Raw genomic sequence first — 13,149 nt, forward strand, 5'->3', positions numbered from 1 at the left:
GACTTGATGTGTGAGCACAGTTAAGATATACCCCTTAGGGGATGGAGCTGCTCTGGGAAGAGCAGAAGGTCCCAAGTTCCCTCCCTGACTTCTTCAAGATAGGGCTGAGAGAGATTCCTGCCTGCAACCTTGGAGAAGCCGCTGCCAGTCTGTGTAGACAATACTGAGCTAAAAAGACCCGTGGTCTGATTCAGTATATGGCAGCTTCCTGTGTTCCTAACTTAAGCCCCATTTTTATTTTTTGGCCAGTTTCCCCCCTCTTGAGTTCATGAAATAACCTACAGACCCGCCTCTCCCATCCAGTTACATCATGTCTGGTCAGATCTTCTCAGATGGCCATTCTGGCGGTCCCTGATTTCTGAGAGGTTCGGGGCGCCAGGACTCGTGAAAGGGCCTTTTTGGTTGCTGCCTCACTTCTCTGGAACTCCCTTCCCCTTCAGATTCATTTAGCTCCTTCCTTATTGATTTTTAAATCTCTGTTGAAGTCTTTTCTTTTTCACCAGGCTTTTGCCCTGTAGTTTACCTGTTTGGTTTCTTTCTTTTTTGTGTGTTTAGTTTTTTAATTTAGAATGTAACTTTTAATCCTGTCTTGCTTTGCATGTTTTTGTACACTGCCCAGAGTCTTCAGAGTGGGCGGTATATTAAATGTTTCTAATAAGTAAATAAAATAACCTGCTTTGGACCACTGTGTTACTGGGATAGCAAATCTGAACCAAGTGAAAGTCAGAAGGCTTTACTTTTGGTAGTGATGTTTATGTGCAGCTCAAGCACACGCTAAATTTTTGGGAAGCTGAATGTTGTCTAGAACTGCTTAGTCATGGTATGATGTTGTTCCTGCTTCTGCCATAGGCGCAGGAGAAAAATGAGCAACCAAAGAGGAGGCTGCTTGCGTGCTCTGCTCCACATACAGATAGCTGTAGTCCACAATTAGCCATTTGCTGCATTGCTTTCCTTGGGAAAGAGCCTCTTGTATGTACAGAACTAAATGTGCATACATGTTTTCAAAGTGGGTGTGCAAGAAGGGTGAGTGGGTGAGATTTGTTTTCTTTTCTGCTGAGCAACTTGTCTGGATGCCAGCAACTTTCACCCAGCCTCCCTTGTAAACTGATCTTGAAAGGCGAGAAGAGAAAAACAGAGCCAGCCATACAGAGATCACGTGCTGGTCACACATGCTTGTGCTGAAAGACCCGTTGCTCTGGGAAACAGGAACGGAGACTTGTCCAATAAACAACTGGAACAGCCAATTATTTGATTATGCTTTTATGGGTATTAATGTGGGACCTCCAGCAATCTCTGGTGTTTTCAACCAGCATCTTAATCAGAGTGTTGAAATGAGAGCACAGCTTTGATATGCCCTCTGTGGCTTCCCTTTTTGTAGGAAATTCGCAAGGCCTTCCTTTCCAAATGTCCCTTAAATCACGAGGAACCCAGCAAAGTGCTGGGTGCAATATATCAGTGAGGCCATGCGTTCTTGGTCACAATCCCCTAGGCCTCAGACTTCACCGTCACTAAACTGACGTACATGAAATACTGAAATAATTGCTTATTCTCCCCTTGTTTATCCCTACATCCATCTCCCTCCCCTTCTATTGTCTTCTCTGAATTTTATATCATAAGCTTCTTGGGGCAAGGACCAGGCCTTGATACATTTTCTTTGGATTTAATATCTAGCCCAAAAATGTAGCAGCCAGACTATGGACACGTGACCAAATGATCAGACTTAGTGACGGACATTGTGGAGGGGATGGGCAGATGGGCTGCCCTTTGCCCTTCGCAACATACTTAGAGCAGAACTAGGGTTGCCTGGGTCAAATAAAGATTTAATTAAATAACCTAGTCTCTGAATATCCTAGTTAAATTCCTAGGTGCTGTGGCTCCCTGGCGCCTGGGATTTGTCAAGTGCAGTCTTTAAAGACCATGTGCAATAGTGATGCACATGATCCATGGTGATAATAGAGCCAGTGTCTGGGAATTGCTTTGGTCCTGCCCCTAGTCCCCTCTTTCTCTACTCTTCTCCCTTCCTTACCCACCAATTAAGTAAGGCTTCCTCCACCAACTTTCCTGAATTATTACACAATTTTCTAGCAAACTGAAATAAATGCAACTGTAATAGAAGATCATTGGTGGTGGGGTGGTGGACCCTTAGCAAAGTTACAGCAGTTGTCTATGTGCAGGGGTGAGATGCAATTCATTACAACCCTTTTGTAAACCAGATGGAGATCATTTGGGAACTAGTGGAAATGAATCTACAGCATTCTTGGTAAAACCATAGGGAGCTTCCTTTGAATTTGCAAGTTAACAAAAATGACAGACTTGCAGCAAGGAAAATGCTGCCTTTGTCTTCCTGATGATGCACGCACCAGCTTAAAGATAAAATGCATTTGCTTTCCTCCCTCCTATCAACAGTCCCAATGACTGGCTTCACACAGAGAGCTACCATAGATCCAGAACTGAACGAAATCCACGTGTTGTCTGGACTTAGTAAAGACAAGGAGAAAAGGGAAGAGAATGTTCGGAATTCCTTCTGGATTTATGACATTGTACGGAACAGCTGGTAAGTGGTGGAAGGCTTTTCTCCTGGAAAGAAAGTGCACGCTCTTCTTCGTGGTGGGGTGCAGATACACTTGCGAAGGTGGCAGAGGTTCTGTATTGTGGTATCCGTCTCCATGCACAAGCAGAACTTCCATCGGTCTTTTCATCCTATGCCGTTGTCGGTGCTTGGAGATGGGGAGGGGTAGTAACCAGCCTGGTCTACACATGGAGCAGAGTGAGGGGGAAGCATGACCTGTACCACTTCAGTCTGCAGGTGAGCGATCACATGTTTTAATTCTCCCCTATACACACTCCTTGCATGTAGAAACCTAGGACAGCAGGGGAAGGGCTGGGCTAGACTCCCTCCCTCCCTCCCTCCCGTTTCTCATTTGGTGAGAGTATCTTTTAGAGGAGTATTCAGATTTCAAGAATAGAGGAGTATTCAGATTGAGGAGTATTCAGGATTTAGAGGAATATTCAGATTGGTATTGCCCACTTGCTGTCATTGCAATTTAAATTCAGCATATATGCAAATTAAAAACTGCCAAGAAACACCCACACCCCCTCCCTCCATCTCTCTCTGTCTCTGACTTCATATTTTCAAAAATGAGGGGCCTGGAGAGAAGAAAGTTGAAACAGAAAGTCAAGAGGTCACATCTCTCCAGAATGCCCAGAGGATATTACGAACCCTAATAATAGACTGTATTCCACAAGGTAGAAAAGATACCAGCAAGGTTGCCAGCATGAGTAGAGTCAAGTACCTTATATAATAACGGTTTTCAGCCACACATTCCACAAATTATATTTTTGCATGCCTTATTATCCGCTTACATGTCTTTTGCCAGGGTGTGTGTGCCTTTTTGTTCTCCTTATTGGGGGAAGAACAGCAGGGTTGCTAGACTAGACAGGCCTTTCACCTGACCCATCAGGGCTGCTCTTATGCTCCATCTGAAGGGCTACAGCCCGCTCTGCTGCCTCCTTCTGCTGCACGTGCAGACTCTCCGTTGACTGCTTCCCCATAGCAGCTCCTTCCAGGATAGCCCCTTCCAGTACCCATGGTCATACCCGACTCATTGGTTTTTTTGTCTGCACATAGCCACATAATAAGTTAGTGGGCTTAAGTGTTTTGCATAAAGTAGCAAGTCTGCACTAGCCAGTGTCATAGTTGCTGTTCTGTCACCTTGTGTGTTGTTCACACAGGGATAGGCAGGAGCTGCAGAAGGACAGGAGGTCTGCACAAATGCTTTCCCATAACTGCGTTACAAAAAGTGGGGCGGGTGGAAGGGAATTCAGCCCTTGATTGCTCTTCAGCTACCCCGATCAGATCAACAAGCATTTTGAGCACTCAGGAGGAGCCTGAGCATGGATGCTCCCCTTTGCTAAGCAGGGTCTGTGCTGGTTTCCATTTGGATGGGAGATGTGAGTGCTGTCTGCTGTGAGATATTCCCTTGTGGGGACAGGGCTGTAGGTCAGTGGTAGAGCATTTGCTTTCATGCACAAGGTCCTGGGTTCACACTCTGGCAGCATCCATGCAACTGAAGGCCAGGAGATTTAGGACCGACAAGGGGCAGTACTTTTTTGCACAATGCATAAGTGATCTGTGGAATTCTCTGCCGGGGGATGTGATGATGGCCACTAGCTTGGATGGCTTTAAAAAGGGCTTAGACAAATTCACGGAGGACAGGGCTGTCATGGTGACTAGTCTGGTGGCTGTGGGACACGTCCAGCCTCAGAGGCAAGATGCCTCTCAGTGGTAGGGGAGCAGCAGCAGGAGAGGGAACATGCCCTCACCTCCTCCCTGTGGGCTTCTCATAGGCATCTGGTGGGCCATGGTGGGGAATGGGATGCTGGACTAGAGAGGCCTCCTTGGGCCTGATCCAGCAGGACTTATGTTCTTATCTCCAGGTAGGGCTGGGAAGGACTCCTGACCGAAACAGAGTGCTGCTGCCAGTCATTGTAGGCAGTTCTGAGCTAGTTGGACCAATGGTCTGGCTTGGTATGTGGCCACTTCCTAGGATAACACTTCTGAGAATGTGGAGCAGTTACGACTACTGGCATTAGCAGAGTCCTGTGGAGACATGGTTGCATGTGGTGCTTTATTACAAATACGGTGAGTATTTATATAACACTTTTCAACCAAACTTCCCAAAGTGGTTTACATACAGAAACTAATTAATTACATAGGAACATAGGAAGCTGCCACATATTGAGTCAGACCATTGGTCCATCTAGCTCAGTATTGTCTACACAGACTGGCAGCAGCTTCTCCAAGGTTTCAGGCAGGAATCTCTTTCAGCCCTATCTTGGAGATGCTGCCAGGGAGGGAACTTGGAACCTTCTGCTCTTTCCAGAGCGGCCCTATTCCCCTAAGGGGAATATCTTGCAGTGCTCACACTTCTAGTCTCTCATCCATATGCAACCAGGGCGGACCCTGGTTAGCTAAGGGGACAAGTCATGCTTGCTAGCTACCCCAAGACCAGCTCTCCTCTCCTAAGGCCAACTCTTAAATGGCTGCCTGTCCCCAAAGGGCTCGCAACCTAAAAAGAAACACAAGGTAGACACCAACAGCCACTGGAGGGATGCTGTGCTGGGGTTGGATAAGGCCAGTTGTTCTCACCCTGCTAAATAAAGAGAATCACCACTTTTAAAAGGTGCCTCTTTGCTCCGTTAGCAGGGGTGAATATGAATATTAAGAGTGCACCAGACCCCCATTCTGTGTACAGAGTGTTATATTTGCTTGGGAACCTATTCATTCATTCATTCATTCATTCATTCATTCCCCACCCCTCCAGTGAACTACTGCTCGGGGTGGCTCACAATAATAAGACAGAAATAATAAAATTAACTAAATTAAACAAAAAAGTTGTCAGATTAAAAACCACAATCATTATTAGGTTCAAATTAATTATTTTAAAAGCTAAAAACTGAAAATTATAAAAAGCTCAAGAACCTGCCAGATATCACTCACACACACACACACACACACACACACACACACACACACACACTCTCTCTATTAAAAAGTCTCCTTATAAAGGTGCATTTTAAGATGTTTTTTTAAAAACACTGAGGGGAGGGAGTATGGCAAAGCTCTTCAGGGAGGACGTTCCAGAGCCAAGGGGCCACAACCGGAAAGGCCCTGTTCCTAGTCCCCGCCAGCGAGATCTTTGTTAGTGGCAGGGTCATGAGCAGGGCCTGAGATGATGAGCGGAGGGCCCTGGCAGATTCATATGGGCGAATGTGGTCTGACAGGTACCCCGGCCTCAAGCTGTGTAGGGCTTAAAGGTCAATACCAGCACCTTGAATATAACTTGGAAGCGGACCGGTAGCTGTATTCATGTAGATGTGAACTGTGCAGTCTATCCAGTCAGATTCTGTGGTGTTCTGAGTGCTTGTTTTGGACCTACGTGCCTTTTACCTCAACACACATAGGTCCCCTGTGCAGATGAGATGTCCAGTGCACAGCCATTGGGGTAGTCTGGATGGAAGGCAGGACAACCCGACCGCACATAGGATAAGGGATTGGGAATGTCTGTGTAAAACTCTAAGGAGTGGGATCTAATGGCAGCACTTAACTTGAATGAATTCATCTAGAAGTGACTTGGAATGTATATCTTTAGATATTTTCTGTTGCAGGACCAGAGCTCTGTCTGTTGTCAGTGTCTGAATTCTGGCATAGCATCAGGAATTCGGAGCATCTCCACATTTACAGAAGGGAGAGAATCTTTCTGGAATTCACAGCTTGCTTGAAGAAAAAAGCCAAAGGGACAGCATAGCCCAAACCACTTTTATATGCCAGGCCAGGGTTTCCCAGCGTTGGATCTGCAGATGATGTTGGACTACAACACCCATCATCCCAGCCATAACTGCCATTGTGACTGGGGATGATAGGAGTTGTAGTCCAGCAACATCTTGGGACCCAAGTGTAAGAACCCCTGGCATGGAAGATAATGCCAGATTCTGGTAGTGTGTTTATATGAAAGCTGCTTTATGGTGGTGATTGAGTAAGCTCTTGACTTGCTCGTAAGAGAGGACGTGCTGCTAAACAAACAGTGCTGGTCATCTCTGAAGGCCAGCCAGGAGGACTGTTGGCAGGACTCTTTAACTGCTCCTCTCTTGCAGGTCTTGCGTCTACAAGAATGACCAAGCGGCCAAAGAGAACCCAAGCAAAAGCCTTCAAGAGGAGGAGCCCTGCCCACGTTTTGCACACCAACTTGTCTATGATGAGTTGCACAAGGTGAACAAGTCAGTCACTCTGATCTTCCATGATAAATGTGGCAGGCGGGGTGAAGCGGTCCAGAGAGTCCGTGACGGTGGCTCTCCAGGTCACTGAGGAGAAACAGCAGAGGAGAGTGTGGCCGAGTCCAGGCATATCCTGTTCTGGGTTTGGTATTAAACCTCTGCTGAAATCTACAGCATGATTCCCTAAAGATTCCCCAGGAATCTTTGAAGGAGTGAATACAGACAATTCTGAATACAGCCAGCCAGCGTGGTGTAGTGGCTAGAGTGCTGGACTAGGTCTGGGGAGACCCAAGTTCAAATCCCCATTCAGCCATGAGACTTGCTGGGTGACTCTGGCCCAATCGCTTCTCTCTCAGCCTAACCTACTTCACAGGGTTGTTGTGAGGAGAAACTTAAGTATGTAGTACACCGCTCTGGGCTCCTTGGAGGAAGAGCGGGATAGAAATGTAAAAATAAAAAAAAATAAAAAATACAAGTAGCATAATGGGTCAGAAATTAGTTGGGGGAGAGAGGGTGTGTGTGTGTGTGTGTGTATATGTACATGCACCCTTCTTAAAGTCTCTGCATGGGGTAAGCGGAGGTGGGCCTGTTGCTCCTTTCTTTCCCAGCATCTTCAGGGACTGCAAAGTGCTTGTGTGGAAACTGAATGGCCCCAGCAGGCCGGTCTGCAGCCCCCACAAGCAGCCGGGGGTGAGGTGGTGTTCCCTGGGGCCACAGCTCAAAGGCCTGGGATTGGAACCATGTGCTTGTCTGACCCAGATGTTTTCATTTCTCTCTCTCCTAAGGTTCATTATTTGTTTGGAGGGAATCCAGGCAAATCCTGTTCTCCAAAGATGCGGTTGGATGACTTCTGGTCCCTGAAGCTCTGCCGGCCTTCCAAGGAATACCTGCTACGCCACTGCAAATACCTAATCAGGAAGCACAGGTATGGGCCTGTACAGAGACTCCATGGGGGCAAGTCCTGTTCCGTTTGAGGGGCCAAGGGGATGGGCAGTTCTGAAACGCTTTCACAGTCCCTTTAGAGAACAAGGTATGCAGGCTTCCTGTGACTGTCAAGCGTGGCCTTTTTGTCTTTCAGATTACATACGGCAATTTGAGGCACTTATAATCTTGGAAGGAAGCATAGATAACTTGAGCCCTGGCTATTTTTAAATTACAATTTAGACTCCCTGCAGGCAAACAACCTGCAATTGTAGAATGTGAAGTGGGCCTCTCCAGCCCTTGGTTTCCCTTCATATCAGAAACGCACTACTCTTCCCCTCTTCTAATTCTCTCCATGCCAGTTGCAGGGGAGCAACAGCAGGAGAGAGGGCATGCCCTCAGCTCCTGCCTGTGCGCTTCCCAGAGGCATTTTGGTGGGCCTCTGAGGGGAACAAGATGCCGGAGTGGATGGGCCTCCTTGGGCCAGGGCCAGCTGTTATGTGTTATAGGCCCCATGAGAGATTGTCAGTCTCCTCATCTCTCAGCTAGCCTGCCTCCAGCAGTATATGGGGGTGAGAGATAACAGACCGGATCAATCCTATTCTGCATGTGTTGTACATGCAGTACATGTCTGTGATGTGGGCGTGTGAGCTCTCTCTCTTTCCCTTGCCCCCTTCCACTTAAAGTGAAAAGACATTAGGCCCATTCACACATTATGTTCAACCAGTGATCTGTCTCCCCCGCCCCCATCTCTGCACGGAATGAGTTTTATTCTAGGCGGCAGTATCAAGGCACTGTGGGCGTATGTGCCTTCAGAGTGGGGGCCTTCCTAATTCAACCTGGGCAGGACCTAAAATTAACTGAGTGGACATCAGAAAACGTGTGAGGGAACCTGGATACAGGCCCTTCAAATGCATGGTACAGACAGGAAGTGTACTGCTGTACCTGTGTTCAGTATAACATGTGAATGACTGTACCTGTGTACACCGTACACTCATACAAGAGGCGAACACACTGCCTAGAGCAGGGTTACACCACGTCGTCCCTCTTGCAGATGTTGGCCTATAGTGCCTTATCATCCCTGACCATTGGCCACTGCGGCAGGAGTGTAGTTCAGAAACAGCTGGAGGGCTGAAGTTGTGGAGCCCTGTCCTACAGGAAAGAGGGCCCCCATCCCCAGGCACCCAAGAAGAAATCCCTCACCACCCTGGCTTAGCAATGTGGTAGAAATAGGTCGATATGTCTTTATTTAGCTAAGCCAACGGAATATATATTCCTTGAGATGACAATGGGAATTTGTGTCATAGGATAGGAGAGCCAATCTGTTTTTTTATGATGTATTGAAGTAATAAACTCAAAAGGAGTGGAGAGAAGAACCCCCTGATGCAGATTCCCTCCAACAGCATTTTCCGTACCTATGTAGTAACAATGTTTGGGAAATCACATCTCACCTCTGTAATATTTTTATAGTGTTTCTCTAAATCTGAGAAGAGATTGGCTTAAAAAAACCTGCATGTTCCAGTATCATCATCATCATCATCATCATGCTACTTACACATAGTCTACCAGATGTTTGAGACTGGATTTGGTACTTTAATTCTCGGGCCCTTTCCAAAGGTCTAGGATAACTAAAGAAAAATTAAAGATAATGTTTTAAATTTTTCTTTAGTTATCCTAGAACCTTGGAAAGGGCCCAAGAATTAAAATACCAAATCCAGTCTCAAACATCTGGTAGACTGTGTGTAAATAGCATCATCATAATCATCATCATTATTAGAGGTGGGGGTGTATACCAGATCCTCCTTCCACAGAACACACAGACCATCTGCTAAACTATAAAATTCCAAGAGTGGTGAACTATAAGCATGTGACGCAAACAGTCCCTTGAAGAGAGAATAAGGCGGCCAAGACAGGGCTTCCTTTTCACAGGCAAGAGGGAAAAGAAATTCTAACTTATTTTGTAATTTTACTGGTTAGTTTTAGGTTTTCTTCCTTTTTTTTTTCCTTCCCCAGAGCAAGCCCCAAATCTTTGCTTTAAAGAACCTGTGAAATTCTGGGTTGAGGGTGTCCTTCTGAAAGCAGTATTTTTCTGCTATTGAATGAGGCTCCACTCTCTGCTTTCCTCATTGTTTCGGGCAAATTAAATTCAGGTCAATCCCCCTGATTGAGCTGCCTCTCTGAACACCTTTTAAGTTGAACCCTTATTCTGCACGGAGTTCTGTTCTCATGCTTTCATCAGGCAGCCCAACAGAAATTGCAGTGTGCAGCTTTACATCTTGTAAATCAGCGGTAGGCTATTTCTTTTAGCAGCGGAACTTTCAAACAGATGCCGAAAAGGATCTGTTAAGCCAGGGGATCTCAAGCTTGGGTCTCCAGATGTTGTTGGACTGCAATTCCCATTATCACCAGCCACAATGGCTGAGGATGATGGGAGTTGTAGTCCAACAACATCTGGAGGCCCAGGTTGAGAACCCCTGTCTTAAGCAGTCTCCAGCACCTGTACGCTAATCTCTCATCCCTTCCATGCCTCCCCAGGTTTGAAGAGAAGGCCCAGACGGACCCGCTAAGTGCCCTGAAATACCTGCAGAACGACTTGTTTGTCACTGTAGATCACTCGGACCCAGAGGAGACAAAAGAGGTAAGGGGTGGGCATTTGGCTGGCTGCCTGTTAAGGTAGAGAGATTCACGCTGTGAAGCTTTCAAAGCAGCCTAGCGGCTTTCATGAATTGGTGTGTCTGTAGAATCTGAGCCAGCACACTGAGCACCAGTTGCACATTTCTGGCTAATGAGGTGGAGGTGCAGTATTGGGCGGTTGCGGTTTCAGAATGGTCCCTTTTGAACTACTGTGGTGCATCCTATTAAAAATGTTAGATTTGCAATTTAGATTGCCAGTTGTTTGGGACAGAGCTTTGTATTGTTGCTCTGTGATGCCCCAGATACATTAGTCCTATTTCAGTATCGCTAATGGTTCTTATGGCTGGTGCAATACATGGCTGGTGCAATACAGCCTTGGAGTTAGGGGTGTGCACGGACCACGCTTCAATCATCGGTGCGGTGCCTCGGGGAGCGGGAGCTTTAAGAAAGAGGAGAGTGGGTCTTTGCCTGCTCTCCACCACCCCATGCAGCTTCCTGCTGGGTTGGCGCTCAGCCCAAGTACTTTTGCTGAGTGGGGGTTCTTTGGCTGAGTGCCACCCCAGCACTGGGCAGTGGAGAGCAGGTAAAGACCCACTCTCCTCTTTCTTAAAGCTCCCGCTCCCTTCCCTGCAGTGCTGAACCGGTGCTCGAACCACGGTCCGTGCCCACCCCTGCTGGGAGTCTGATCTTACTATTGTCCAGTTGCATTTGGTGGTTACCTGGAAGCTCTTGAGCCTTTCCCTCCCACCTGTCCTCTTTGGCCCTCCTCCCCTCATGACACTTGCTAGCGCGAGGGCATCTCTGCAGCAGCCCTGTGCGGTACGTCATCAATTTCCACATCTTATGGATTTCGTTTGTTTGTTCATTATTGATTAAAAATTTCTTGTATGCCTCCTCCTCCTCTTCCAAAGACTCTAGGCAGTGAACAATAACGATGACAATAGCAATAATTACAAAAAATAAAAATAAGAAATGAAAGGGCAGAAGCCGGGCAAAAGCGGTTGGTCTTAAGAAGGGCCCTAAAAGCCGCTAAAGAGCGGGCTGAGCACATCCGGGTTGCGGGGGGAGGGTGTTCCAAAGCAGAGGGGTGGCCACAGAGAAGGCCCTCCAACGGGCCCAGGCACCACACACTACACCAGGGCCTGGGGTGCACAGGGCGGGATGCAACTGGCTGAGAGAGGCGATCCCGGAGCTATACAGGTGCTAAGCCCATAAGGGTTTTGTAGGTGAGAACCAGCACTTTGAATTGGACCTGGAAGCATGCAGGCAACCCAGGGCAGCGACCATAAAAGAGGTGTGACTATATCAAATATATGGTCACACATGAGGAGGTAGGCTGCTGCATTCTGGACTAGTTGAAACTTCCGAATCATTTTCGAAGGCAACCCTAGGTAGAGTGCATTACAGGAATCCAAGTGAGAGGTAACAAAGGCACGGGTTACTGTTGCCAGGGCCTGCCGGTGGAGAAAAGACCGTAACTGGTGAACCAGCTGAAGCCGGGCAAAGGTACCTCTGGCCACGGCCTCCACTGGCTGTTCGAGCAGGAGCCCCTCCAGATCACGAACCGTCTCTCTCAAGGGAAGCCCCGCCCTGTCAAGAGATAAACTCACAGCCATTGGCCAGACTGCGAACTGAGCAAGAGCCACTCGGTCTTGCAGGGATTAAGCCTGATCTTGTTTTGGCCCGTCCAGGTCCTGACAGCCTCTAGGCACTGAGCCAGCACATGAATGGCATCATCTTTTTGGCCAGGGGTAGAGAGAGAAAGCTGAGTAGCGTCAGCATATTGATGAAAACTTATCCCAAAGTGATGGATGACCAGGCCCGGCGGCTTCATGTCGATGTTAAAGAGAATGGGCACAAGGACCGAGGCCTATGGAACCCCACAAGAAAGGGGCCATGGTGCAGAACACTCACCCCCAATTGATGCTGACTGGAATCGCCCAGAGAGATAGGACCCGGAACCACGGAAGGACAGTGATGGGGAAAGAGAACGAGAAAGCTTGAGATAGCAACTTGCCAGAGGCTGCTCAGTCAGTCTGTGGCAGAGTGCTGGTGGCGGCAGGCACTTGAACCAAGGCCCCTGAAATTCAAGTCCAGCTTTGGGTCGATTGGACCACGTTGGCTCTTGTGCTTGCGTGCTTTTTCAGCAACCCTGTGGTTGTGCGGCATTTGCTAGCCCGGTGCTTAAGGGCCACGAGGTGTGGACTTCAGGAGAGGCAGCTGCTTGTAAAGGGAAAGGGGATCGCCCATTGATCTGAGTTGGGCCTGCAGCGTGGGCGAGCGTTGCACCCTAATGGCAATTAGAACTCCTGGGCTGGTGTTCATCTCCAGCAGAATCCAGTGGCAAAACGTTTCCTGGAATGTACCAATTCAGGCTGCAGGTGGAGCGGGAACTGGGAGTTTGAATGCTTTGCAGAAAGAACTCATGTGTGTGGGAAATAGCCTGCCAGGAAGAGAGGGGCTAGGCCTCGCCTTTTCCCTGACATGCCTGTTTCCTGTGTGCAGCTGTTTTTTGTTTTCTATGTGGGAGACCAGTGTCGGAGCCTTGTGGTCCTCTGCTTGAAGTGGTGTGTTTTCAGGAAAAGCTTTACCATGCGAGATTCTGCCTGGGTGTATGAGCTGCACCTCACTCAGTTGGGGTCACGGAGGAGCACCTGCCTCCCCTGGCCATGTTCGCATTCCTTCTGAGAGACCTGCCTTGCAGCTTGAGAACTCCAGTTGCAGAAAAGGTAGGCTGCCTTGTTGCTGTGTGTGTCTGACAGCGTGTGTCAGCTGCTCCAGCTGCTTGAGGCCAGGGTGCCAAACGAAACAAACGGCGTG

At 47.9% G+C, this 13,149-nt stretch overlaps 1 protein-coding gene across 6 annotated transcripts in view; it reads left to right on the forward strand.

Annotated features, from left to right (window-relative positions):
- Window positions 1-13,149, forward strand: part of MKLN1 (muskelin 1) — a 165,785-nt gene that overhangs the window by 137,754 nt on the left and 14,882 nt on the right. For all 6 annotated transcript variants that reach the window (XM_053254258.1, XM_053254260.1, XM_053254257.1 and 3 more), the window contains 4 exons: window positions 2,407-2,554; window positions 6,655-6,769; window positions 7,560-7,699; window positions 10,231-10,333. In XM_053254258.1, the coding sequence (XP_053110233.1) occupies window positions 2,407-2,554; window positions 6,655-6,769; window positions 7,560-7,699; window positions 10,231-10,333 (506 nt within the window). The remainder of the gene's footprint in view (window positions 1-2,406; window positions 2,555-6,654; window positions 6,770-7,559; window positions 7,700-10,230; window positions 10,334-13,149) is intronic.

The sequence above is a fragment of the Hemicordylus capensis genome, chromosome 5, assembly GCF_027244095.1.
Source record: "Hemicordylus capensis ecotype Gifberg chromosome 5, rHemCap1.1.pri, whole genome shotgun sequence".
Taxonomy (NCBI): Eukaryota; Metazoa; Chordata; class Lepidosauria; order Squamata; family Cordylidae; genus Hemicordylus; species Hemicordylus capensis.